This window comes from Aspergillus ambiguus (genome assembly GCF_047715705.1).
Source record: "Aspergillus ambiguus strain CBS 117.58 unplaced genomic scaffold BDV59scaffold_49, whole genome shotgun sequence".
NCBI classification, from domain to species: domain Eukaryota; kingdom Fungi; phylum Ascomycota; class Eurotiomycetes; order Eurotiales; family Aspergillaceae; genus Aspergillus; species Aspergillus ambiguus.
Genome location: NW_027395562.1, coordinates 35,547 through 62,610, shown reverse-complemented (window position 1 = coordinate 62,610; position 27,064 = coordinate 35,547). Strand labels below are relative to the sequence as shown.

General features: G+C 48.5%; 9 protein-coding genes across 9 annotated transcripts; 7 read left to right on the top strand and 2 right to left on the bottom strand.

Moving 5' to 3' along the window:
• The first annotated feature begins 693 nt into the window (after positions 1–693).
• Positions 694–3,881, top strand: chsC (chitin synthase C). Its single transcript, XM_073691265.1, has 6 exons — positions 694–1,165; positions 1,218–1,579; positions 1,651–2,497; positions 2,552–2,735; positions 2,786–3,434; positions 3,491–3,881. Exons 1-6 carry the CDS (start codon positions 724–726, stop codon positions 3,626–3,628), a joined length of 2,622 nt encoding a protein of 873 aa, XP_073543635.1. The 5' UTR covers positions 694–723; the 3' UTR covers positions 3,629–3,881.
• Positions 3,882–6,001: 2,120 nt separating this feature from the next.
• Positions 6,002–7,035, bottom strand: BDV59DRAFT_187688 (uncharacterized protein). Its single transcript, XM_073691264.1, has one exon. It carries the CDS (start codon positions 6,867–6,869, stop codon positions 6,060–6,062), a length of 810 nt encoding a protein of 269 aa, XP_073543634.1. The 5' UTR covers positions 6,870–7,035; the 3' UTR covers positions 6,002–6,059.
• Positions 7,036–7,972: 937 nt separating this feature from the next.
• Positions 7,973–9,184, top strand: BDV59DRAFT_210650 (cobalamin-independent methionine synthase II family protein; the record flags this gene model as incomplete). Its single annotated transcript, XM_073695640.1, has 1 exon — positions 7,973–9,184. One exon carries the CDS (start codon positions 7,973–7,975, stop codon positions 9,182–9,184), a length of 1,212 nt encoding a protein of 403 aa, XP_073543633.1.
• A 214-nt stretch (positions 9,185–9,398) lies between these two features.
• BDV59DRAFT_124504 (5'/3'-nucleotidase SurE) lies at positions 9,399–11,004 on the top strand. The gene is made up of 2 exons (XM_073686869.1): positions 9,399–9,896; positions 9,961–11,004. The coding sequence occupies exons 1-2, from the start codon at positions 9,725–9,727 to the stop codon at positions 10,683–10,685; spliced, it is 897 nt and encodes a 298-aa protein (XP_073543632.1). The 5' UTR covers positions 9,399–9,724; the 3' UTR covers positions 10,686–11,004.
• Positions 11,005–11,361: 357 nt separating this feature from the next.
• On the top strand, positions 11,362–11,862 carry BDV59DRAFT_205721 (NPP1 family protein; the record flags this gene model as incomplete). The annotated part of the gene is made up of 1 exon (XM_073694692.1): positions 11,362–11,862. The coding sequence occupies one exon, from the start codon at positions 11,362–11,364 to the stop codon at positions 11,860–11,862; it is 501 nt and encodes a 166-aa protein (XP_073543631.1).
• Positions 11,863–11,938: 76 nt separating this feature from the next.
• Positions 11,939–13,738, bottom strand: BDV59DRAFT_210649 (sugar porter family MFS transporter; the record flags this gene model as incomplete). Its single annotated transcript, XM_073695639.1, has 6 exons — positions 11,939–12,198; positions 12,253–12,387; positions 12,442–12,719; positions 12,774–13,267; positions 13,324–13,488; positions 13,550–13,738. The coding sequence occupies 6 exons, from the start codon at positions 13,736–13,738 to the stop codon at positions 11,939–11,941; spliced, it is 1,521 nt and encodes a 506-aa protein (XP_073543630.1).
• A 4,236-nt stretch (positions 13,739–17,974) lies between these two features.
• On the top strand, positions 17,975–20,564 carry BDV59DRAFT_210647 (sugar porter family MFS transporter). The gene is made up of 7 exons (XM_073695638.1): positions 17,975–18,489; positions 18,543–18,606; positions 18,666–19,109; positions 19,175–19,442; positions 19,524–19,555; positions 19,610–19,916; positions 19,975–20,564. The coding sequence occupies exons 1-7, from the start codon at positions 18,087–18,089 to the stop codon at positions 20,308–20,310; spliced, it is 1,854 nt and encodes a 617-aa protein (XP_073543629.1). The 5' UTR covers positions 17,975–18,086; the 3' UTR covers positions 20,311–20,564.
• An 871-nt stretch (positions 20,565–21,435) lies between these two features.
• BDV59DRAFT_205718 (amino acid transporter) lies at positions 21,436–23,302 on the top strand (the record flags this gene model as incomplete). Its single annotated transcript, XM_073694691.1, has 11 exons — positions 21,436–21,569; positions 21,622–21,635; positions 21,684–21,756; positions 21,810–21,873; positions 21,921–22,188; positions 22,243–22,386; positions 22,435–22,649; positions 22,700–22,897; positions 22,949–22,976; positions 23,041–23,156; positions 23,219–23,302. The coding sequence occupies 11 exons, from the start codon at positions 21,436–21,438 to the stop codon at positions 23,300–23,302; spliced, it is 1,338 nt and encodes a 445-aa protein (XP_073543628.1).
• A 2,043-nt stretch (positions 23,303–25,345) lies between these two features.
• On the top strand, positions 25,346–26,965 carry mfsA (glucose-inactivated glycerol proton symporter STL1; the record flags this gene model as incomplete). Its single annotated transcript, XM_073692669.1, has 1 exon — positions 25,346–26,965. The coding sequence occupies one exon, from the start codon at positions 25,346–25,348 to the stop codon at positions 26,963–26,965; it is 1,620 nt and encodes a 539-aa protein (XP_073543627.1).
• Positions 26,966–27,064: the final 99 nt, after the last annotated feature.

Below are 27,064 nucleotides of genomic sequence, written 5' to 3'. Positions count from 1 at the left end.
TCGCAGCAATGCCACAAATTCGATGTTTCCATAAATATCCACAAGCATGAATCGGCTGGGAAGACGATGACTACGGTAGAGATAGAAATGCACCACTATTACCCGGGACTCTTTCTGGATACCGTGAATGTTTCTGATTTGATCGGTCGTTAACCCACCATATATAGCCCAGTCCCATGGTTCCACAGCAACACTTTCTCCCATTGAAATCCTATTGCCTGGTCGTCAGATAATAATAATTATAGCGATCCTATCAAACTGGAACATTCTTTTTTCCCTTCCCTTCCTCTTTCCCGTCCTCTTCATCCCGTCTTCACGGCATAAACCATTCTCTCTCGTTAGCTGGTGCCGATTGTTCGATCGTTATTGCTACTACTTCCATGGCCTAACTCCCTAATCGCTAGACCTACCTTGCTCATTCGCTTGCAGGGAACAAGGGGAGAAGTACGGTAAAAGAACGTAACAAGCTGGAGATCCTCTAGATCCGCTAATACCTATCCTCTGCGTTTATCTTCATTCTCTCTGGGCGTGGAGATGAGTCGCCCAAGACCCTTTTCGACGCATTCTGCTCAGCAGAGCCGGAGCAGTTACTATTCTCATACATCGCCTTCCCGCACTGTAAGTGGCCCAACTGAATCATGCCACCGGATTCGCAAAACGCAAGGGGTTGCCCAAAGAAGGGGCACAGGAGCCAAAAAACAAAACTGAACTGAATAGGAGCTAATGCCCTCGCCCGCGGCCCAGCAAACTCCCGGCTATTCCGATCGCGATGACCAAGAACAGTCTTTGCTGCATCGTAATGTGGCCAGTCCCTATGGTACCCCCTTCGAAGATCCCAGTGTCTCGACAGATTCTCTGCGCCGTTATACCTTACACGATCCCGGCGTGACCGTCTTTGCTGCGCCCCCTTACCAGGAATCCGAATCGGCCGACGTCTACGACGCCCACATGTCGGACAAGGACGCGATCAAGTTGGATACATGGCAGCCGAGCGTCAGCGGACGCTCGGGTGGCCTGCGGAGATACGGAACTCGGAAGATCAACCTGGTGCAGGGATCGGTGCTGAGTGTGGATTACCCCGTGCCCAGTGCCATCCAGAATGCCATTCAACCGGAGTACCGAGAGGCGGAAGAAGCTTTCCCGGAGGAATTCACGCATATGCGGTGTATGTACCAGCTGCCGGGGTCCGAGAAGCACGATCGGCTGATGAATTCCAGACACCGCCGCTACCTGTGACCCAGATGAGTTCACATTGCGGAATGGGTACAACTTGCGCCCAGCTATCTATAACCGTCACACCGAGCTCCTCATCGCCATCACGTACTACAATGAGGACAAGGTCCTGACTGCCCGAACGCTTCATGGTGTCATGCAGAATGTCCGGGATATCGTCAATTTGAAGAAGTCGGAATTCTGGAACAAAGGAGGTCCTGCATGGCAGAAAATCGTCGTCTGCCTCGTGTTCGATGGAATCGAGCCGTGCGACAAGAACACGCTGGATCTACTCGCCACGATCGGCATTTACCAGGATGGAGTCATGAAGAAAGACGTTGACGGCCGTGAAACCGTTGCCCATATTGTATGTTGCCTATTTTAATGGGAGCATAACTTCAGCACTTGCCGAGCACACCGCAGCTAACATCCTGACAGTTTGAATATACCACTCAGCTTTCTGTCACCGCGAATCAACAGCTGATTCGGCCACATGGAAACGACTCGTCCAACCTTCCGCCGGTCCAGATGATCTTCTGCCTGAAACAAAAGAACAGCAAGAAGATCAACTCACATCGCTGGTTGTTCAATGGGTTCAGTCGGATTTTGAATCCTGAGGTCTGCATTTTGATCGACGCTGGAACCAAGCCAGGACGGAAGTCTCTTCTCGCCCTCTGGGAAGCCTTCTATAACGACAAAACACTCGGTGGGGCCTGTGGTGAAATCCATGCCATGTTAGGCGCCGGATGGCGAAAGGTCTTAAATCCACTGGTAGCTATGCAGAACTTCGAATATAAAATTTCGAATATTCTGGATAAGCCGCTGGAAAGTGCTTTTGGGTATGTTAGCGTGTTACCTGGTGCTTTCTCGGCCTACCGCTATCGAGCTATCATGGGTCGGCCATTGGAACAATATTTCCATGGTGACCATACTCTGTCAAAGCGTCTCGGAAAGAAGGGTATCGAAGGCATGAATATCTTCAAAAAGAATATGTTCTTAGCAGAGGACCGTATCCTATGCTTCGAACTAGTTGCTAAAGCAGGGTTCAAATGGCACTTGACCTATGTTAAAGCTTCAAAGGCTGAGACGGACGTTCCTGAGGGTGCCCCTGAATATATCAGTCAGCGTCGTCGCTGGCTGAATGGCTCTTTTGCTGCTGGGTTATATGCTATGATGCATTTCGGACGTATTTATCGCAGCGGACACAATATCATTCGGATGTTCTTCCTGCACATCCAAATGGTCTATAACTTCTGTCAACTAATAATGACCTGGTTTTCTCTCGGTAAGTACCTGGGCCAATACTAGCAGGGAACCCCTTTGATGCTAACCAGTATAGCTTCCTATTGGCTTACTAGCTCCGTTATTATCGATCTTGTCGGTACCCCTAGCTCCACGAACAAGTACATCGGATGGCCGTTTGGTAATGAGGCAACCCCCATCGTCAACAACTTCGTCAAATACGGGTATCTTTTCTGTTTGATGCTGCAATTCATCCTGGCCCTTGGAAATAAGCCCAAAGCGTAAGCGATTTTCATTCCTTCTCAGATGACACCCTGCTTACACTTGCCAGAACCCGGCTTCCGTATACTCTTTCCTTCTTATACTTCTCCCTCGTCCAGATCTATGTGCTTGTCCTTTCATTCTACCTTGTGGCGAATGCTTTCACAGGCGGAATGCTTGACTTCAATTTCGACAACGGTGTTGGTGCTTTCTTGTCATCATTCTTCAGCTCCAGCGGCGGAGGTATTGTCTTGATCGCCTTGGTGTCCACTTACGGCATTTATGCCATCGCTAGTCTCCTTTATATGGACCCCTGGCACATCCTCACTAGTTCATGGGCATACTTCTTCGGTTTGACCACATCGATCAACATTCTGATGGTCTATGCTTTCTGTAACTGGCATGATGTCTCCTGGGGTACCAAGGGTTCCGACAAGTCGGAGAACCTGCCGTCTGCCCAGACGAAAAAGAGCGATGACAACAAGCAGCAGAACTTCATCGAAGAAATCGACAAGCCTCAGGCCGACATTGATTCGCAGTTTGAAGCTACAGTTAAGCGGGCTCTGGCCCCATGGGTCGAACCAGAGGAGGAATCTGGGACGAGCTTGGACGACGGATACCGTAACTTCCGAACGGTTCTAGTCCTATTGTGGGTGTTCAGTAACCTAATTGTGTCCTTGTTGATTACCAGCACTGGCGTTGATAGAATGTGCTTGACGGTAAGTGTTCTCCACGCTATTTAGGAGTGCCGGACGTTTCACTGACTTGGAACTAGAACACCTCTACCACCCGAACTTCATGGTATTTCCAGGTTATTTTGTGGGCAACAGCTGGTCTGTCTATCTTCCGCTTCCTGGGATCACTGTGGTTCTTGGGCAAATCTGGTATTCTCTGCTGCGTGAATAGGCGTTGATGGGTTGGATGTCCCACGCGTCATCTGATTTGGCACATCGCGCCGGCACTCTGAGACGGTCTGTTATATCAGATAAGACCTGACCTGTTCAAATAAGACAAGAGATTTACGGGGTATATATCGGACCTCTGTGATAGAAGGGTGGTGTCGGATACATGTCATTTTAGCGAGCATTCTGTATATAATCGTTGCACTGCATTATGAAGAATTATGTTTTTCCTTTGAATCAGACGCACCGATACTTCGTACTGGCAAGGCTTCATTGTTTTCCTGTCCAAATAATACAAAAGCATCTACGCTTGCACAAAACTTTTCACGTTGCATATGCAGTTCTTATCCAGTCCCATACTCACAATACTTATAGCCTTCACCAGGCCTACAAATAGGACTATACTGAATAATTATTTTTAAACAATGCCCAAAACGTATCTCATGTGTCGGAACTGACACTCTAAAATCGATTCTTGTATTTCTAACACCCGCGGCAGATGTGCGTCTGCGCTGTGTTGTAGGACCACCAAATAGTTCTCATGCCGAGTAAAAAAAATGAACCGGCTAATTTATAGTTCGTGATATAGTGACTTCACGGAGCATTTGGCGATGGTAGCGTACCAGCGACGACAGAAAGCCCCAAAACGAATCTAAAAACATGTGAGCGTCACCCTCTTTATACACTCCAGTTGGATAATCAAGTATGAGGTCCAACCCATCATCGCTCTCTTTGGCTTGCAGAAATAGCTCAAGTTGGGATGGTGCATTCAATCTGCGCTGTAGCTTCATATCAAAATCCGATGTATGATAGGCAACCTCGTCCCGCCTACGATATTGGATCGCAACCTGGCCAATCGGCATGTGTTCTGTCGGCCTATGAGGATATATGGAGTCGACAATCTCCTCAAAGTGGACATGGCTATGTGTTGTTCCCTGAGTGGAAATTCGCCGGGCCCGAATGAGTAGATCTTCAAACGATATGTCCCCAGATGCTATTTGCAGGCGGACAGGAATAAGGTTCTCAAAGCATCCCGCCAATTCCTCTAGTTCGTGATGCGGTCGGTTTTCGTCAACTATCAGTATGGCCATGTCTGCATCCCCAGTGAGTCTGAACAAATACGCGCGGAGCGCTGCGAGTAGGAATTGTATCGGTGTGACATCAAGCGGTGAACATATACGTCCCATACGTTGCGTCAAACGCTGAGACATGTGAAGTAGACATTGCTCTCGGCCACGTATCAAGGAGTGGAAGCCCCTATCCTGGGCGAATGGTAGTGGTTTACAAGTCTCTGGTAATCCTGCCAAGGCGTCTTTCCAATAATCAATATGACACTGTGCGCCGGCCGCCTTTGACTGTAATGCATGCCAAACCGTGAAATCAAGGTACGTAATGCGAGGGCAAGGAACCGTTGTCGTATCGCCATCTGTGACAATGGCTTCGTATAGGTTGTTGATCCATGTCCCAAGGAAAATAGACAAGCTTGATCTATCACAGCAGATGGGATGAACAACCAAGAGGAGGATGTATTCTTCGTCCTGTAATTTGGCCAATGCAACCCTTCCGAGCTCACCATTCTCTAACCGTAAGCGCTTGTGGGCATGTCCCACAATTTACTGGTCGACAATATCCGGCAGAGAGGGGCTTGAAGTGAGGTCATCGAAGACAAAGGGGAATCCTGTATCTCCAACAATGTTCTGCACTACTAAATCTTCTTGTTGTACAAAAGCCGTGCGCAGACCAGGTTGACGATGAACAAGGAGACGGAGAGATCTTTCCCGAACTTTAATCGATGGTTTGCCGCTCAGGCGAAGTGTCGCAGACATATTGCAGGTTGAAATTGCCTCAGAGAGTTGGTGAAGTAGTAGAAAGCGCTTCTGGAAGGGTGCCAGCGGCATGGGGTCTGTTGTATGGGCCTTTGGTAGACATGAGACTGTAGCTTTGTAGTTCTGCCGATCTTCATGATACTCTTTTCTTTTGTCCGAATGGTTTTCTCCGCTGCCGCTGTCCAACTGCTTCATGGATGATACGACTTTTGTTACCAATGCCGCGATTGACTTGGCTGCCAGTATGTCGAATAGGGATAGGTCGACATCCGTGTTCTGCTGCAACCACCTGCGCACGCAAAGACAAAGTTGGAGATCTGATATGTACGCAAGGACCGATTCGGGATTGTTTCGGATAGGCCAGGTTAAGCGGTGTCCGAGGCTGATAACGAAGACATCGTCAGTGATAAACTGTAGAATGAGTAGCTGCCACAGGTAGCCATGATCCAGAGGCTGATTGGCGCATACTTTATGCTAAAGCTGATTCGTAGAGCGTGATGACACGTGAAATTTTAATTTTGGGCGGTGGATGCACGCCGGGACTGGCTGATGACGAAAGTCTATGGATCTAAGTCTAATTCATTATCTATCTGACTATGTACAGGTATCTAACAGATCAAAAGCGAAACCTCGGTGCATCCGACTGTGTCCGAATATGGGCAACTTCCACCAGGCGCCCAAGAATGACGTACTCCAGCTTTAGCTTTATGCTGTAGACCAGGGACTTAAAGGTCACTTGGAAGGTAAAGAGCCCCAGATATTGGACGATAACAACCGAAATGTCTAGAACAATTATTATGATATTCACGCCAATCAATTGGGTGAGCACATTGCGGGTTATTCCACCCTGGTCAAGTCGCAGCAACTTGACAGTCTGCCAGATATATACAGCAGAGAGAAGGAGCTCTTGGGCGCAAAACCAAGGGAGTTGGATCCGTTCAATGATGCCGAAGCCTAGATTGATCGGCTCGGATTCGGGACGAGCGTTCTGGGCGAACTCAAGGGCAGTGCTGGAGGCGTGGAGCAGGATGCCGTCGACAATGATTAGGTAGAGGAGGAAGCGGAGAAGCTTTTTGTTGTGCAAGACGAGATGCAGACGCGACCAGAGTACCAGGGACTGACCAGTGACCATGCCAGACCAGCCAATATCGACGATGGCAAGCTCAAGGAAGCCATTGGTAAAGCTGATGTCGAACATTTTCAGAACGTATCCCAGGCCGAAAGGGATAATGCATATGGAGGCAATAAGTAGACTCCAGAAGTAGCAGCCAACATATTTCTTAAAGGTGTTGAAGCATAGCACCACCAGCTCGATCGCATTACACCATGCTAGCGCGATGAAAACGGAGTAGAGGTATTGTGCGACATTATCACTGATAAGATTTCGATCCAAGCCACCCCCGTGGTCGTTGACGAAGTGTGGCATGGACGGAAGTGCATCATAAATATAAAGAATCCACTGGACGAGCGAAATGCAAGAAGAATCACGGTAGGAGAGAATGAGAAAAGGGGCGTCACGATCAAGATGCGGACCGCGATGGGTCTGGGGAAGATGAACGTAGTATTGGTATTGTGGCACGAGATGAGTGGAGATCTTTGCAGGAGTCCATAAAAAAAAGAAAAGGACAGGGAAAAAGTCACACTGAGTGGAGCTGGCTGATCCCAATGATTTGCCTCCCTTTACAGAGTCCTTCTAGCCGATTGCAGCAGTCGAATTGTGGGCCACGCGTCATCCACCTGGGAATTCAGACAGTGATTGGACAGAATTGATAGAAGATTTTCCGGTCAAGTCACCCTTTTTCTCTGGCCCTGGTTCATACGGCAGTAGAATTATCAGACAACATCATACCAATTTTTCACATTGTGATTTGTGGATTTGCCTTATATTACGTTCTATAACATTACGATACATTTTTTTACCAGTTAAGGAAAGGGATTTGGCGGAAGTTTCCGCACTCACGATCAAACCTATGCCGTACTCCATATGCTAGGAAAATGTGCTGCCTCCAACCCGGGTTAAAAAGAAAATAAAGAAAAAAAAATTATACATATATAAAGGGAAAGGAAGATATAGGACGACAAAAGATAAAAAAAAAGAAAAGATATCTTATAATAGTGGACTCGTGGCAAGATCGCGACTTTAATCCATTTCAAAGACACCGGAAACTACCCTACACCACCGGCGGTACTCCGTACGGTGTACATAACCTGGACTTAGATATTAGTATCTCGAATTCAATGCTGTAAATAGTTCTACTCTGAGTAATGCTTTGTTTAAAGCATCTCCGCAAATATCTTCCATGTGGGATACACCCCACATTGATTTTCTCGACTCCGTATTCGAAGGCGTGAAAGCTACTCCGCTAATCATGTACACTTAGGCGTACCTCCACTTGCAATGCTTATAGTAGAACACCCCTCATCTCCCCGCATGGAATGATACATCATAAAATCCTGTTCAGCGATCAGCAGGTCAGAGATACTTCCTGCTCATATCCGCTTCAAGACTTATTGATACTTGTCTCACTCATGACCCTTCCATTTCACACGGAGCAGGTTGGCTCGCTGCTGAGGCCGGCCGAACTGGTCACAGCACGCACCGCAGCCAACCCTGAACCACGATTTCTTGAAGAATCACTTCCGGAGGAAGTGAGACACCTCACTGAGCAGGCAGTGGCCCAGGTTGTACAGCAACAGTTAGCCTTGTCTATTCGACCCATAACATCCGGCGAATATGGACGCTCAATCTTCTATGCGGGGTTCTTTGAGAAACTCAAAGGTTTTACAGTAAAAGAAGTCCCTGTACCGCAGGGCTTCAGATCCAATCAACCAACTATACGAACACTGGAGAAACTGGGCTACCCGGCCCGCACTGAGGCCATAGCTGTAGGTAAAATCGAGAACAAGCAGAGTCCCTATTTGGGTGAATGGCTCCAGCTCCGGAAGCATGTACCCAAGGAGCTCTGGAAAGACTGCAAGTTCACGATGCCTCCCATCACCTGGGAACACATGCATCTGTCAGTCGGTACCGCCTACACCTCGTCCAGTGGATATCGTACGGAGCGGGAGTACTTCCAAGATCTGGCAGCGGCCTATGTCAAAGAGTTTCGGACGTTGTATAATGCCGGTGTACGGTCGATCCAGATTGACGATCCTTCTTTGACTTTCTTTGTCACGGATGAATTTCGCTCCGGTTGTATCGCAGATGGCGAGGACCCTGATGCACTCCTGGACCTCTACATCTGGGCGCATAATCAATGCCTAGTTGGACGCCCGACCGACTTGCATGTTGGCATACACCTGTGTCGGGGTAACATGCCTCAAGGCCGATATATGTCGACCGGTTCCTACGAGCGGATTGCGGAGCTCCTATTCAAGAAAATGGAGTACGATACATTCTACCTAGAGTACGACACCGACCGAGCAGGTGATTTCCAGCCGCTCCGCCACCTACCAGTCGGTAAGAACGTGGTTCTTGGACTAGTGTCAACTAAAGTCGCCGATTTGGAACGGGTTGAAGACTTGGAAGCACGAGTCTATGAGGCGGCCGACGTGATCGCGAACGGTCAGGGTCGTAGTCGTTCAGAGGTGCTGGCAACATCACTAGCTGTGAGCCCGCAGTGTGGGTTCTCAAGTATGAGTTCCGGACATGGAGTTGGGATGACGATGGAACGGATGTGGGAAAAGTTGCAGTTGATCCAGGCACTGGTGGAAAGGATTTGGGGCCAGAAGTCCGACTAAGATCCATCTAATCTTTGTTGTTTCTATTCACTTTTTAGCTCCAATAATTTTAGGTCGTACGCAGTATAGCGTACCGCGTTGTGCGCAAATTATTTTATCAGATTTGGGATCTCCCAACGCGTCATCACGGATCTATCGGCAATTGACACAGCCAGAGACCTCGGATAATCGATCCTAGCATAAGAGTTATGCAAGTTACATCTCCCCTCGTACGCACCTGGAAGCACTAGCACAACCCCTCTTCCAATCCAGGCCTACGATATAGATTGGACGCGCTCAACAACGTCCCTGAAGGTAAGTTTCAGAAAAATTCAGGTCCGACAGCTAAGTATTAAAGCCGATGGCACGTGGGGCTGCCATTCCGCTCCATGATCAAAATGGATGTTCCTTTTCCTTCCCGAGCTGTCAAAGATCGTCACGGAAAAGCTGGTTCCTTGCCTGATTTCTTTGGATCGTATTCGAGAATACTAATATATTAGAGGTGCTGTCCCCTCTTCATCGTAGCGATGAACGTCTCATTGCTTGCCATCATTCGTGACCATGCATTTTCTCCCACTGGTCCTACTTCCCCTAGCCGCCCAGGCCATAAACATTGTCTCCTCCAACGATGACGGCTGGGCAGAGAAGAACATCCGCACCTTATATGACTCTTTGACGGCTGCCGGTCACCAGGTTGTGATCTCGGGCCCAGCGGAGAATCAAAGTGGAACAGGTATACATGCGACTTTGTCTCCCAAGATCTCATTTATACCATGTCAAGTCTAATACGGATATAGGTTCGCGCGATGAACCCCCTTCCAACCTCACTCAACCTTGTGAATTCAATAGCTGTCCACCCGGCCGGGCCTACGGGCATAATGCATCCCAGCCGCATTGGAATTACGTCAACTCGTACCCGGTAACCTCAATGAAACATGGCATCCAAAGTCTCGCATCGAACTTTTTCGGCGGTCCACCAGATCTTGCCGTTGCAGGCCCAAACGTTGGTGCCAATATTGGCCTCGCGGTTTTCTTGTCGGGCACTGTAGGGGCCACTACGTACGCCGCAAATGAGGCAAAAATCCCAGCTATCGCCTTCTCGGGAATGTCGGGGGATGCTCTCGCCTGGAACGAAAGCACACCAGCTTACAGCAAGATCTACGCCGATTTAGCTGCGAAAGTGACAGATAGAGTGGTAGCCGCGGGTACCCCCTATCTCCCGGCTGACATTTGGCTCAATGTAAACTTTCCTGAGGTCACGGACACCAGTTGCACAAGTGTCGACGATTTTCAGTTTGTGTTGACTCGGATTCTGGGCGCTGTCCCCCTAGTAACACCAGATGATGTTGAAACGTGCGGGGGAAAACGACTGCCGTCGGAAACCTCGGTGATTCTGAGGGACGGATGCTATGCGAGTATCTCAGTCGGTACCGCCAGTGACAAGAAGGATGCCAATGCAACCATGCAGGCCGTGGTGCTGGACAAACTAGGGGAACTGTTGGCATGCCTTCCTAGTGATTAGGGAACTAAGGAGTCAATTAAGCGACCGCAGCATGTTAATTAGGGCGTGATCATCCCTGCAACGACAATTGGCCAGATAAACAGGCATCCTGAGGCAGGAAATGACATGGCTGTAACCACCCCTCGCCCCAAGCACTTTATTATATGAAGATCAATAAGATCGTATCTTATCGGAATAGCAAGTGTGTCCAGTGAAGGCCCAGTTCCGCAGCACGTTGGTTGCGGATAGGATACTGTATGAAGAAACGATCATCAGGAGAAACCGGAGGAACATCGGGAAAACAAGGGAAAACAAAGGAGACCCACAGATTATTGAGGAGATCTATCGTATCTGATTGCTGTCGGACTATAAATAACGAAAAGTCCTCTTGTGCTGAATGCGATGGACATTTTCCTAACTATCGTATTCAATATGATCTATACTAAGCTGCTCCTTACGTGGGTTTTACCTTTTGCCCGGGCGTTACTCTCCCCTCGTGCTAGCATCGACCATGATCAAGTAGTTGGTTTTCCTGAAACGGTTCCCAGCGGTAGGACTGGAGAAGTGTATCTGGCATATCAGCCGTTTCTGTATGTCGTAAATGGGTGTGTTCCGTTCCCTGCTGTGGACGCAGAGGGTAATACTAGGTAAGGTCTCCAATTTAGCGACTTTACCACAGGTGGGAGTAGAGCTGACAATGTCCAGTGGTGGGCTGAATCCAAGTGGCAGTTCCAGTGGAGATTGTAACAGCAGCACTGGCCAGATTTATGTCCGTGGTGGAAGTTCTGGAGGCAACTATGCCTTGATGTACTCATGGTATTTCCCCAAGGATGAGGCATCCACAGGGCTGGGTCATCGACACGATTGGGAAGGCGTCATAGTGTGGTTGTCGGATTCTTCGTCTACAACCGCCGACAATATTCTTGCCGTGTGTCCCTCGGCGCACGGCTCATGGGACTGCTCAACGGACGGTTATTCCCTCCAGAATGCTCAGCCTTTGATAAAATACTACAGCGTATGGCCTGTGAACCACCAATGTGGCTTAACCTCTACCCAGGGCGGTAGCCAGCCTCTCGTTGCCTGGGAGAGCCTTCCAGAGGCGGCGCAAACTGCCCTTGAGGATACGGACTTTGGCGATGCGAATGTTCCTTTTAAAGATGCAAATTTCATGACGAACTTGGAGGCTGCAACATTTTGACCTTGAAACCGCATGTCATAATATATATTATTATCTATCATCAATTGAGCCTGCCTTGCCTTCTATATAGGGAGAATCATGTAGTCGTATCGTGAATATCCTCTATCATCGTGGACTCTTGCTTGGCATTCAGCTCTGCCTCCTGGGCATGCTGATGCGGTACCACAGTTCGTCCACGCGACGAGAACACACCACCGGTAATGCCACCTTTGACAAAGAGAAGATTGATATCTTCCAGCTCCAGGCCCTTCGTCTCGGGAAAGAAGAAGTACACGATGGGTATCCAAAGAAAATTGAGTGCTGCAAAGATAATGAATACCCGCCAGCTGATATTTTCTGGTTCTGTCAGCTATGCATGATTTTGGAGAACGCTATCGGATGAGAACTTACGAATTGCAATAGGGGTTATCTTCACGACTACAAACACCGAGAGCCAATTCACAGCTGATGCAATTGCAGCGCTTTTTGATCGTAGTCTCGTGGTACTGATTTCAGATGGGTAGAACCAGGGCACAGGTAACATGCCTATTCCATTTATTAACGAAGGTTTGGGGGAGGATAATACCGCCAAGTACTTACCTAGCCCATAGAAAATCTGGAATAAAAAGATAAATGCAGTGGCCCCATAAGCAGCTTGGAGCTTCTGCAATGAAAGAAGAATTGCCGTCATCACGAAACATAAGCAAAGGCCAGCAGCTGATACCATTAATAGGACACGTCGTCCAAAGCGGTCCATTAAAAATAGAGGAATGCCAGAACCGACCAGATATGCCAACGAGGTACAACCTCCGAGAATCATTGACATATTGCGCGACATATTCATGGCATTCTGATAGACCGTGGGGGCGTAATAGTTTCTGGCAGGTATCAGCGTCTGATTGTTAGTCGTGGGACTTTCAGGGGTGGCATACATCATATTGGAGCCAGTGAACTGTTGCATAATCTCAATAGCGATGATTATCAACATACGCCGCCAATTTTGTAGTGAGCCATGGGCAAAGAACTCCTTGAATTTGAGGGGCCCGCCTTGGTGATCTTCGCGAATAGCACTTTCAATATCGACGAGGCTTTGAATAACTTGCGCATCATCGCTGGGAAGGTCATTTATGGCCGCAACCACTTCACGCGCTTCTTCGTGCCGGTCATTCTGCATGAGCCACCGAGGAGTCTCTGGAAGGCCAATTACCTGCAGTATGAGAAATATGGCAAATACAGCCTGGAAGGCCAAAGGAAACCGCCACTGGAGAGAAAGGTCGGTGAAACTTGTCCCATAATCAAGCCAGTAGGCTATGCACAATCCAAGGATGGTCATTGTTCCTTGCAAAGTGAGGAGGGTACCGCGGACATTGGCTGGAGAGCATTCACTCTGGTACACTGGAGCAGTGGAGCTGTTCATGCCGTTACCCTGTGAGGTCAAAGGTCAGTAGGAGGAAGCAGAAATAAGTTGGTAGCGAGACAAACCAGCCCAGTCACAATACGCCCAACAATAAGCTGAGCAACAGTGGTAGATGTGGCCAAGATGATAGATCCAATCACCATAATACCACCGCCTGCCATCAACATCTTGCGTCGCCCAAAGCGTTCACCAATCATGAATACGAGAATCGAGCCAATAATGCATCCGATCTGAAAAACAGACGAAGGATTATTAGGCTTATGCCGAATCCCAATGAAGGGGGTTACTCACATCGTACAACGCCACAATATCTCCCTGTAAGTCCGCATCGGGGTAATTGAAGTCCCTTCCAAATCGATTATCTGCACCAACAATACCACTCATCACACCTTGGTCATAGCCTAATAAGAGAAAGGCTTGACAGGAGCAGGCCGTCACGGCCAGCACCAGGGTGCGTCCGCGGAAATTGTGCGTCCACATCGTCTGGAGAAGGTAGAGAGAGGAAGAGAAAGGACAATAGATTAACTAGACCTTCATTGATTGATCCACGTCCGAGAAGGGAGGACTGAGGAGTGTGCATGTGTAGCGATCAAGGAGAGCAAGAGACATATTTCAGAGGCAGATCTCCTGAACTAGCCTCGTTGACTCCCCTCAAGTGATTGCACTCTGGTGACTTCGTTACCTTTCCCCGCGGGCATCTCCACTGGGGTCGGGGTTCGGGTCATAGCCGAGCGAGGGCAAAATGTGGAGTGTGGAGGTGCCGGTGAAGGGATCCGGTTACGAGGTTGCCACGACTGCCGGGGAGACCCATTATTGCGTGTCACAATCTAGAATTAGCGTTCGTTAACTATGCTGTATATCGCTCTGAACAGTAGGACCAACCGTGGCACTTGTGATGCCGCCTTTCTCACAGTTAGGGCTCTCGGGGGTCTTTAACCCGACCTGGCGTCTCGTCTAAATTGCCGCTCCAAAGAGGACCCCCCGAGAGGCGATCACCAAAGGTCTCCTCACCACATAAATCCGTAATAAATCATTGAACACGGACGACCTATGCGACTTTTATATCAAACTTCTTGCAGGAACACGTCAATACAAAGGTGCAATTTATCTTCGTACTGCTTGAGTCCCAGGGGATACACGAGCTGGAGCAAGGGTCGCCAGGAGGTCCTTAGCCCGAGCTAGTGGGACCAGTCCATTTCAGATCTCCACCTTGGCCATACAAATTCTGTGCACAATCCGGGCCCAAGAAGATGGGGTCTGAGATGACGTCGAAACCCTCACTGATGGATACATGGATGCTGGTGTTAGGGCACTGTTGATTTTGGCCATAAAAATTATAGTGGCCTGTGAGGAAATTATTGACGGCGCTATAGGAGTAGCTACGAATGTGTGAACTCGGCGCACTAAGTGGAGGGGTTGGTTAATACTCAATTTACTTTTACACGCTAGTACCAGTACCAAAGATGCTCTAATTAAGCCAACTACAGATTTAAGCATCACCCAAGACGCGGCTATGTCGCAACACTTAAAGCGATAAGAAGAGATAAGAGATTAAGCAAGGCAGTAAGTCTACTCACGGGATCAGCTAGGTCCGCATTAGGACTTATTTGATGAGAGGTTGCCCTCGAAATGTATCCCTTCGTGACGAATTGGCCGTACCAACCGACAGCGCAACAATATTGTTCTTTTCCCTAAGCCCCGTAAAGGAGGCTCTTCCCTGGGAATCCTGAGTGACCTGACACTTAGATACCTTCGTCACAATCTAGAGAGCCGCCACAGCAGGACGGAACCTGAATGCCTGCTTCTCCGGCGCTCAATAATATGGCCAAGGAGACCCCCTCCAACGATTGTAGACCTTTCTCGGCCTTCATGTTTGCGTTCACGTTGCTGAGCACCTTCCGCTGGTCATCGGAGGCGGACATATAGATAGTACTCGGCAATGGATTTTTATCTGGGGCGACAAATTCGATACGTGAAGCAAGACTGTACCATGTTGGCTGGGAATAATATCGCGTCTATGATGTTGGTTGAATATGGAAAAGGCTCTTAAAGTCGTTAAAGCCCAGCAGAGAAGGATCAATGTCTTTACTAGACTCTGAAAGCTCAAATGACCGTAGACAAGCACGAACCATATGGATTTCATAGCTCGCATACGGATAGAAGTTGACTGAAGAACGGAAAGTGCTTGCAATATAACCTTTTCGTCCTCCGATGATGGCATATTCTCGTGCTGCATGGCAAAAAATGCAAACTGGAAAAGGTAGTCGGACTCTAGCATTGCCCGTATGCTAGCAAATTCGTCAAGAAGCGGTGATAATGTCGGGAATGGCTGACGGTCAGGAGGTACCCACCTATCCCAAGCGCATTCGCTACCGAAAAGATGGTCTTCCGTGTAGTACGCACTCCAGAGATTAGGGTCCTGTAGGGCTGACCTATGGAACAAGATATTGTAAAAGTCATGCCAACATGGAGACCGAACCATCCCTTTATCAACTATTTAGTCTCTTATCGCCACCTGAAGCTGCACAAACCAAAATATAGTCATAGTGCTGCTGGATATCTCAGTTTTCATAATAGTCGATATGGTAGGCAACATTGGCCAGTAGTAGTAGGACAGTAATAAGGCTTACCAATGCTCTCGGTTTCTGAAATTCTCGGGTCGCACGATCCTCAATCTTTTCAGGTGATTGAGGAATGCATTAGCCATCGCAAAGGTGTTTCTTCCCCGCCTAGCGTATTCTAAAGTCAGGATGTAGGCCGCTTTCAGGTGGCTGTAGTAGTCCCAGAATGGCAAATCTCCCCTCTCGAACCGCTCAACTTCCAAACTTGAACCTATCGCCGGATACAAATTAATGAATTTACCGTCTTTCCACTGGCCTAAACAAGGTGCTCTTTCCAAACCCACTTCCGCCCACTAACAAAATCCTGATTTCGAGAGTTTTAAATCCTCGGAAAAACCAATCCAGGTAGCCTAGAGAATTTCTTATCATATCGCACAGTCGGTCTGATCATCAGTTAACGTGTAGCGAGCTGTATTTGAATTCGAGGAGGAGGGAATGTGGAAGAGTGAGCATAAATATCCAACAGCAAGATAGTAAGGGAAATTAGTGCATATGTTAGTCGCCGCCAACTTGTCTTCAACTCGTACAAAACACGTGATATATATCCCACTAGACGCATCCGACTTTGAACCACGTCCAAGCCACACACAGGCTGGTTTGTCGCTGGATACCCCGGCTGATTGGTATATTTTACACCCTTCTCCTTTTCTATTATTATTATTATTTCTATGTTTCCATAATACTTCCTTTCCTCAAGGGCCGACGAAGTGCTACTGGGAGAGGACCATCTGCATTTAAAGCTGCGGCTCTATGTCGCAAAATAGAAATGACATTCAATATGAGCAAGACGAACTACACAGTTATGTCGACCCCAATTAGTGGTGGGCGATTAGAGAGAGATATCCTGGCAGCTTATTGGGCGAGAGAAATGTACTACTAGCATTGAACAACAGAGCGGGGTTTCGCGCCATGGAGAAGGGCTTGGGGAAACATGCGTACCGATCCTTCTAGGAAGGTAGAGAGAATGTCATCAGGCATTTACGAGATAACGAGAGGATTATCACACTTAGATATGTAACAAGTCATAACCGGACAATAACTCGGATGCGGAAGAGAATTCAAACACGAACACAGCGCGGCTGAGATTTGAAGGGTATACTGGCAGAGCCTGACATCAGGCCTCCAAGAAACGAGAAATTCCACCCTCCAACGCATGTCTTGGGTGGCATCAATATACCGGATATGGTCATGATCAACGTAACCGCACACCGGCGCCCGAGTGTCGGTTTCTTGGCCATTTCCACCCTCCCGGGGAGGAATTCGGGCGGATTGGACGAGTTTTTCTCGGCGCCAAGCTCCGCCGAGAAAGACACCGATCGGTTCAACTTTGGTTGCGGGAGATGAAATGGCCGAATCTGGGGTATGCATGGATGTCTGGAATGTAGTCATGCGATGGTGCCGCATCATATGGGCTGCCTATGGTGTGGTCGAGGGTATGTGCCGTACGTGTGCTTCTACGTCAAAACCGCAGCGGAGCTCGGGCACAATACTCTGGCACGGTTCAATTCTTGGAAGGAGGGACATTGGACAGGGATTATGGGATATTTAATAATGTCAATCTTGGCAAATATGTCATACTCGCCTTTTCCGTTCTGACCTCCGCTGCACGCGAGACGGTGGTAATGCTATACGTCGACCACAGGCAGAATCTTTGGTAGGCAGGACGCTCAGAGGTATATTCTCGCCGAATGCACTATTCTGTCAAGGGTGTCCGTGTACTTTCATTTCTGTTATTTTAGATGAGCTACCCAGATGCAGACACATAACTCCCCAACGCAATCAAAACCAAGAGGTCAGTACCTGTTAACTTTCGCCCTATGCGTGTCTCAAGAACGCCACCAACACGCATTCGCGACAGAAGCCTCTTGGCTAGAGCAAAATGTGGAGATCTACAACCTGAAATGGAAAGTCATCGTCAGACTGTTAGGCTAATATCCAGAAGACCAGTCAGCTGCGGTAGATGATAGGTAGCACTGGGATGTTGCAACTACCCTTGTTCGTGGTGGGGAGGGAAGAGAACTCTCCGTGGTCCTCCGGAGACATTAAAATGCATCAGCCCCCCACCGTCCCAGTTCAACAGACCCAGATCTCATATCTTCTCCTGTTTCTTATTTGCTTGTCATCTCCACGCCCTGTGTTGATAAGATCTTCACCCCGCATTTTGGTGTCCCCCGATCCACGCGGTCCTGCACGAGCGATCCACAGTCATGGGTGAGAAACTGAATGACCCAGAAGCCCCAACATTGACCTCGCATCATGTTGAGTCTGCTGGTTCTGTCGAAAAACAAGGCTCTTCCTCTGATGGGAACACTGCTCGAGAGTGGGCTGAAGATGTGGCAAAGAACAGAACTGAGCCTAGTACTACCACTTCGAAGTTAAAGAACCCCTTGACAGGATTGACTCGCGATGAATTGTATCGAGATGTTGAGGAATTCGCTCGAGAGAAAGGGTTAGACCACATCGTGGAAGAACTCAAACGTGGTGCTCTTGTGGCCCAAGACCCGAAATCCTTCGAACAACTGACTGAGTTGTCGGAAGAAGAGAAGGAACTACTCCGACGCGAGAAAACACACCGGTGGAGTCAGACATTTATGATGTACTTCATGACAAGTAAGCCAGCACCCCCATGTCTAGAAGGGAAATAAGCATTGACACAATCGAAGTCCTCTGTGCTGGGTCCGCCATTGTACAGGGAATGGACCAGACAGCTGTCAACGGAGCACAAGAGTACGCATATAATGATCAAGATCATTCATTAGGAAGAACGGGCAACTCACACCTTCCAGATATTACTTCACAGAATTTAATTTGACCAATAGGTGGAAGCAAGGTCTTCTTAACGGAGCACCATATCTTTGCTCTGCTGTCATCGGATGCTGGACCACTGCCCCTCTCAACCGATGGTTTGGTCGGCGTGGATGTATCTTCATATCCTGTTTTATCTCGTTTGCGTCGTCCTTTTGGATGGCTGCAGCGCATACCTGGTGGAACCTCCTCCTGGGCCGGTTCTTGTTAGGGTTTGCTGTGGGAGCGAAATCTACCACCACCCCGGTTTACGGTGCCGAGTGTTCTCCAGCAAATATACGTGGTGCGCTGGTAATGATGTGGCAAATGTGGACAGCCTTTGGTATTATGCTTGGGTATATTGCCTCTGTTGCTTTCATGGACGTGACACACTCGACTATTCCTGGATTCAACTGGCGGCTCATGCTAGGATCCACAGCCATTCCGTAAGTTTCTGCTAATAAGCGCCTCAAGAACTAGCATACCTGTCCAGAGCTGATATCTATGTGAGTCCTTTTTTTGTCTGTATGCAGGTGTACTTCTGCCCCGAGTCGCCAAGATGGTACATGATGCGGAACCGCTACGAGGATGCCTACAAAGCGCTATGTAAATTGCGTCCTTCAACATTCCAGGCATCGAGAGATCTGTACTATATCCATGCTGCTCTCAAGGTTGAGGAAAAACTGCGTGAAGGCAAACAGCTCTGGCGAGAGATGTTTACTGTCCCTCGTAATCGGCGTGCGGCGCAGTCGTCTTTCTTTGTTATGTTCATGCAGCAAGTACGTCTCTCCAGGACACCATTACTTTTCTTTCCTTCCATCTTTACGCCGATAATACTTTTTGATTAACACAGCGTCTAGTTTTGCGGCGTCAACGCGATAATGTATTACAGGTATGGCTAGCCATCCATGGAATCACTTTTTATGCACAAGCTGAGATTTTCCAGTTCCTCTATGTTTGTAGAAGCTGGATTTGACCTACGCATGGCCCTAGTTGTTTCATTGGGTTGTGGTATCACCAATTGGATATTTGCCCTGCCTGCTGTGTATACCATTGATACATTTGGCCGAAGGAATTTGCTCCTCACCACCTTCCCTCTGATGTCGCTATTTCTCTTATTTACAGGGTTCTCATTTTACATCCCGGATCAAACTGCGCGGACAGCATGCGTGGCTACCGGCATCTATTTATACATGATTGTATACTCGCCAGGTGAAGGACCTGTGCCGTTCACTTACTCAGCAGAAGCTTTTGTGAGAGATTACTTCCCCTGAAACTTATGCATTTTCCCAGCTGACAGGCTTTACATAGCCCTTATATGTCCGGGATGTTGGCATGTCCTTTGCCACCGCAACTACCTGGGGGTTCAACTTCATTGTCTCTCTGACATGGCTGCCGTTGAGGGACGCATTCACAGTACAGGGCGCATTTTGTTGGTATGCAGCGTGGAACTTGTTCGGATGGGTCTTCTGCTATTTTTGTCTTCCGGAGACCAAGGCTCTATCACTTGAGGAGCTAGATCAGGTTTTCTCGTTACCGACACGTACCCATGCCAATCATTATCGTCATATGCTGCCTTGGTACTGGAAAAAGTATTTTCTGCGGCATGATGTGCCGCCGCAGAGGGTACTATATGACTATGAATAAGCAAGTGCACCGATTAGGTATTGGATAATACCCTTCGGTGAGTGTCAATCCAGGCTTGAGTTCCTGAGAGGCCGGGCAGAAGGCAATTACTGTGATAGGGCCAACGGGTATACAGAAGAGGATGTGAATTAGTTGGTTCATTGTTTATACGTGTCGCTCGTTTTAATGTTGCATTTAACCGATGGCGGTTTAAAGGCGTCGCATAATATGGACTTCGCTACTCCTCAGAAATAGAAGTCAATGGTGATCGCCAGAAACTTTTTAATTGGCTGAAATTATGCCTTATGCAAAGGGTTGATTGGGAACTTTATTTTACACTTGATATCCACCTGATAACTTCTATACGCCGTATTATCCCCTTTATGGCCTTGGATATGAGTCGACTGATATAATGGGAAATTCTAGGGCAAATTCCAGATGTTTTGGACTAGGGGTTCCGGGAACATTAAGTTAATCTTGCCCAGAAAGTGGATACAAAAAGGGCCTTTTGCCCATGATAATGACTTTCCAAACAGGCATTGCCTCGAGCGGTATGCCTCGAGATACCGCCATTGAACAGCATGTAATGTCTAGGCGTGTCATTGGAAAATTGCCATCTCAAGGTTCTTCAAAGATTCTCGGATGCTGGAATTTGAGGCCACCAGCAAGACCAGTGTAAAATGGGGCGGGCGGTACCTCGTGGAAAGGCCCACTCCTCTGGGAGGGACTCATTAGGTAACAGTTTGAGATACCTCATAGGCGTCGCGCAGAGGAGGAAAATTCAAACTCGTAATATTAATGAAAATTCTGAAGGCCAGGACAATTTCGGAAAATGAATGACTCAATGGAAACCATCACGGGCCTTCCGGTTTGTTTTGGAGACAATTTTTAATCCCTAGCTTAATCGACCAGTTTAGTACTCTTCTCAGGGTTTGATCTGAGACATTAGCAACACTCAATAGACTGAAACGAATTCTTTTCTTCATCACGGTATTTCTGGTCTATTTCGTTTGGCACTTTCTCCACTTCGATGGTCAACACTGGAAGGCCAGACAGAATACACGGGTCAACCTCATCTGCACGGCGCCTGCTTTGCCAAAGATTAGCCACTCTAACAACTTATTCTTCACGAGCCCAAATCTGGTCATGCGCTCCGATAATCAAGGTAATAGTTATGGTGTTGATGAGGAGAATCTGGATGAGAAGGCAAAAAATTTATCCAATGACGTGTTTGGCGACGAGGGGGATGCGGAGGTCAAGTACAAGGTTTTGAGCTGGTGGTATGTTAACCAAGGAGGTAATTTCCTACCATCTGTTAATACCATAATCTAGGCAGTGTGGATTCTGTGAGTAGTGAGACTGTGTCGTGCCCGGCGTGTCACTTATTTGATTAGTGATGGTTGCAGAAACTGTATCCATCGGCATCCTCTCATTGCCAGCGGTGGTTGCTGAGCTGGGACTTGTTCCGTATGCTGTTGACTCCGCAATGTGAGATAAGTACAACGCTGACCAGCTATAAGGTCCATCATCCTCATGGTCGGCCTGGGGCTTATGGCGACCTATACTGGTTATACAATCGGACAGGTATGTGGAAGTTGGTATAATCACCGGGCTTTATTGAGTTCAAATAGTTCCGATGGCGTTACCCGCATATACAGAATATGGCAGATGCTGGAGAAATTCTGCTAGGACGTTTTGGGCGGGAGCTATTCGGAATCGGCCAGCTGCTGCTGATAGTCTTCATTATGGCCAGCCATATTTTGACTTTCACTGTCGCTATGAACTCCATCACTGAACATGGAACGTGTTCAGTGGTATTCGGCGTTGTCGGAGTTATCATATCGTATGTTCTATGCATCCCCCGCACGTCTGCGAACGTATCCTATCTTTCAGTTGCTTGTGAGTCCAACGAACTTCTTCGGATTGATCTCTGTCCTGATTTGAATCCACTAGCCTTCGTCAGCGTCTTTTCTGCTGTTATGATTGTCGTGATAGCGGTGGGAGTTGAACACCCGTGGAAGGGCAGTCTTCAGGCGACAGTGGATACAAGCCTGTACAAAGCTTTTTTGGCTGTCTGCAATATTGTTTTCTCCTTCTGTAGGTTGTCTGCTTCTAAGTCATGCACGGCTTCTGACTGCATATTAGCGGGCCATGTAGCCTTTTTTGGGTTCATCGCGGAACTAAAGGATCCTCGTGAATATCCTAAGTCGTTACTCCTTCTCCAAGGAACCGATATTTGTCTTTATGTTGTGACCGCGGTGGTTATATATTGCTATGCCGGCGAGGATGTGACATCTCCAGCCTTGGGATCCGCAAGCCCTGTCGTGGGAAAGGTCTCTTACGGCATTGCTCTTCCAACGGTACGTGCTTCCATATCAAAATGCTGCACTCACTAAGTCAGAATAACCAGATCATTATCGGTGGCGTCGTTAACGGCCATGTTGCTGCTAAATACGTATATGTCCGGATTTTTCGTCATGGAGATCACATGCATAAGAAGGGCTTGATCGCAACGGGATCCTGGCTTCTGATAGGGCTAGTCCTGTGGGTCATCGCATGGGTTATTGCGGAAGCAATTCCCGTTTTTAACAACCTTTTGAGTTTGATTGTGAGTGCAGACCGATATTTGTTATCTCCATGACTATACTGACCGATATAGGCATCTCTTTTTGCGAGCTGGTTTACCTGTATCTCCCCTTATCTCCCGTTTCCTCTTGCTTTCTCGGGTGTCGTAATGCTAACAGTCGACAGACGGAGCGAGTGCCGCCTTCTGGCTGCACCTTAACAAAGACCGCCTCTTCTCGACCCCGCTGAAAACCACCCTTACGATAATAAACGTTAGCATTGTTGGTATTGCAGCGTGTATTGTGAGTCCTCCAAGACATCACTCACAAGGATGGCTGATTTATAGCTAATCTGGGGCAACTAGTGTGGGCTAGGCCTGTATGTGTCTGGAAAGGCCCTTCATGATAATCCAAGTAGCGCTAGCTTCTCCTGTGCAAATAATGCCTGAGAGTGTAGTAAAGTGCCGTTTCTAGTTTACTGTTATATCAGGATATACAACTATGGGTTGGTCGTTTGGTTATTCTTATTGTTGAAATATAGGTTAGGTCCTTACTATATGTAACGCTTATCGTACTGGAGTATAACTTAGCTTCAAGATTTAACCACAATCTACTGCGTATGATATCTACTCCAGATCGTGAAGATTCAGGCGCCCGAAAACAGCAGGTGGCCCGAAATGAGCGTTACCGCATACTGCTAAGGATGCACTGAGTCAGCATCGGGTAATTATCGGTTCCGATAGTGCCAAGATCCTCCGCCAAGCGGCTTCGCATGTGCCTTTCGGACTCGATATCGGGGAATCGGTTACTGTGTCTCTATGCTGGGGAGTATCGCCGGTTGGTGGCAGAATCTGAAATGCGTAAGCACTAACGTGTTGTGATATCGGATTGACTGTTACTAATACGTAAGAACGTGGGAGAGATGCATGGCTCGAGGCTCCGGCTGGATGCGAGAGCGACCCGGAAAACCCCTAGATTCTACGATTGGGGTTGTAGTCGTCTTTTAGGAACAAGGATGTTCGGAAGAAGCATGGACTATCGGTCAGGTCGGCTAAAACTTTAAAGACATCATCGGCGGAGGCGAGCAGTAGGCGAACGGGACATCATGCTATCGGGGCACACTGCAGTCGGGGTAGGTGAAAAGATCGGTAAATGAACGGCATCTCCTGAGCAGTGACCAACCAAAGAGAGCACTTGGGTGCTTTATAATCACACCAATCAGCGTTGGAAGCCGCACCGTATATGGCGGGGTGGTGGTTCTACTTATTTTCGCCATCTACTCCGACCACAATCCAAATCACAGCCAGGCACCCAAAACGGCCAGGCCGAGGAATATCGAAATCTCGACAGGAAGGAACCGGAAGAGGATCCGTGATGGAGAACTTGGCATGCATCTTCCCTGTCACTCTGCTGCAAGGCATTCGTCAGTCGTGGCTTGGCTGACGGAGGGTTTGAACCCATTACCCAAGCTCGGCCCCGCTGGCCAAGACGTCCAACCCCAGGATGGGTTTTTAAGAAACCCATAAGCACTCGCAAGCATCAGACAAAGGAAGGGCCGTCCAAGCCACAATTTCTTCCTCCTGCCAAGCCAACGGAAATGGTGGGAAGGTCTCCCGCTCCCACACTTTCCCATGCTTGCCACCCTTCGCCAAGGGATGTTGCTTGATTTCGCCACAGTCAGGGCAAATGCAAACCACGTGTAGAAATGAGGCGACTTTTTCCGATGGTTACGAGAACCATGTCCGACGACTTGTTTCGATAATGACGTCAAGTTCTGGCCACGTCTAAATGGAGCCGTCAGGAACGGGACTTGTTCTACAATAGACATAATGACTGCCAGGATTGCATACTGAGGGGGACAGCTCCTGTTTTCGACAACCCCATGAGTATTACTCGTCTGATGTTTAGGCAATGCCAAGAAAAAGCAGCCAGCTTCTCCCCGGATTTGTAGTATCCCCAGGCCTACCCGCCGTAAGCCCCGGAAATATGTACGCAGTACTGACCTCGTGATAGAGAAAAAGCCCAACGCTGAGTCTTTGCCGAAGGTGGAACGGATCAGGAACTCTTACATCAGTGGCATTCGGCTTGCTTTCCCTGTTCTAGTACATTTTGGCAACAATGTGGCGCCTAGCATCTCGGCGTATATCTGCCCAGATCTTGGCCAACAAGCCAAGGCCTAAGATGTTGCAATGCCAACAAAAAAAACCCCCACCACAATCCTTTTCAGTGCCTTCTTGATATTAGGTCAGCCCAGTGAGAGAGCCAACCAGAAATTTAGTTGAATGGCATTCGCTTCAGTTTCCCCGGTCCGTGAGCGGCGAAAACAACCGTATCCACGCCCGGGTCCGGCCAAGACAGACGCCAAGTCATGGGGGGAATATGGAGGTTATATAAGAGCAAACAATTTACCCCAGGATGGAGTCGCCCTGAACCTTCTTTCTTTTCCTCCCCGTGATTTCTTTTATTTCCTTCTGGGTCCTCATACCGTCAATATGTGGACAACAACCTCCGGCGCGACGGGGCGTTTGCTCCAGGGGTGTATCACCTTCACGGCTGTCATGGGCTTCTCGCTATTCGGTTACAACCAGGGAATGATGTCAGGTCTTATTGCTGGCGACGAATTCACCAAATCCTTTGGCTCCCTCGCCATGCCCGATGAACCTTCGGATGCAGTCTACCGGCACATCAACGTCATCCGCGGTGCGGTCACTGCCTGCTACGAGATTGGATGCTTTTTCGGCGCGTTATTCTCGATGTTCTGGGGAGAGCAGATCGGTCGCACCCGACTAATCTTCGCTGGCGCTAATGTCCTGATTATCGGTGCTGTGATTTCGACGGCCGCCTTCGGTGATAAATGGGGTCTGGGCCAATTTGTCGTTGGCCGTGTAATTTCGGGTCTTGGGAACGGCATGAATACGGCTACGATTCCGGTCTGGCAGTCGGAATGTTCCAGCGCCCATAATCGAGGATTGCTTGTCTGCTTCGAAGGTGCACTTATCGCCGTGGGCACCTTTATTGCCTACTGGGTGGTCTTCGGTCTCTCATACGTGCAGGACACTGTCCAGTGGCGATTCCCTGTTGCCCTGCAGATCTTTTTCGCCCTGATCGTAGCCATTGGTGCTCTTATGCTGCCAGATTCCCCGCGCTGGTTTGTCAAGAGAGGGCATCATCAGGAGGCCTGCCACGTTCTCGCAAAGCTTAAGAACGCCGCTCCAGACTCTGACGTCGTTCTTACCGAGTTTAACTTCATGAAGGCAGATGTCGAATTGACTCAAAGCTCTCAGGCCAGCTGGAAGACGATCTTCACCTTCGGTAAAACCCAGGAATTCCAGCGCCTCCTTGTCGGTTGCTCGGGTCAGTTTTTCCAGCAGTTCACTGGCTGCAATGCCGCTATCTACTATTCAACCCTTCTTTTTGAAGACAACTTGGGCTTAGAACATAGGCTTGCGTTGATTATGGGTGGTGTTTTCGCTACTGTCTATGCCCTCGCCACTATCCCGTCATTCTTCATGGTTGAAAAGGTTGGGCGTCGCAAGCTCTATCTGATTGGATTCCTTGGCCAGGGACTAAGCTTCGTCATTACCTTTGCTTGCTTGATTAAACCCACTGCGGAGAACTCAAAAGGAGCTATCGTTGGTATCTTCCTCTTCATCACCTTCTTCGCCTTTACCCTTCTTCCGTTGCCTTGGATCTACCCTCCCGAGATCAACCCTCTCCGTACTCGTACCGCTGGTGCCGCGGCATCGACTTGCACGAACTGGATCTGCAACTTTGCTGTGGTCATGTTCACGCCGCTCTTTGCAGCCACGAGTGGATGGGGTGTTTATCTTTTCTTCGCACTGATTAACCTAATCGGTATTCCTTTCGGCTGGTTCTTCTTCGTGGAAACTGCCGGTCGTGAGCTTGAGGAGATCGACATTGTCTACGCCAAGGCCCATGTTGAGGGCAGATGGCCCTTCATGGTTGCCAACGACATGCCTAAGCTCACCCTTGAGGAGATTACTCAGCAATCCCGAGAGCTCGGGTTGGATATGAACGACTCTACCGCGCCCGATCAGAACGAGTCCGGCCTCAGCAGTGACAATGACCAAAGTGTCCCGGAAAAACAGTAAAAATGTTGTACATATGTGCATCCCAGTGGACTGACATTAAATGAGAAAGTATACCTCTGAAGGTTGGTGTACTTCTCTCATCGTCCATGTTCACTGTTT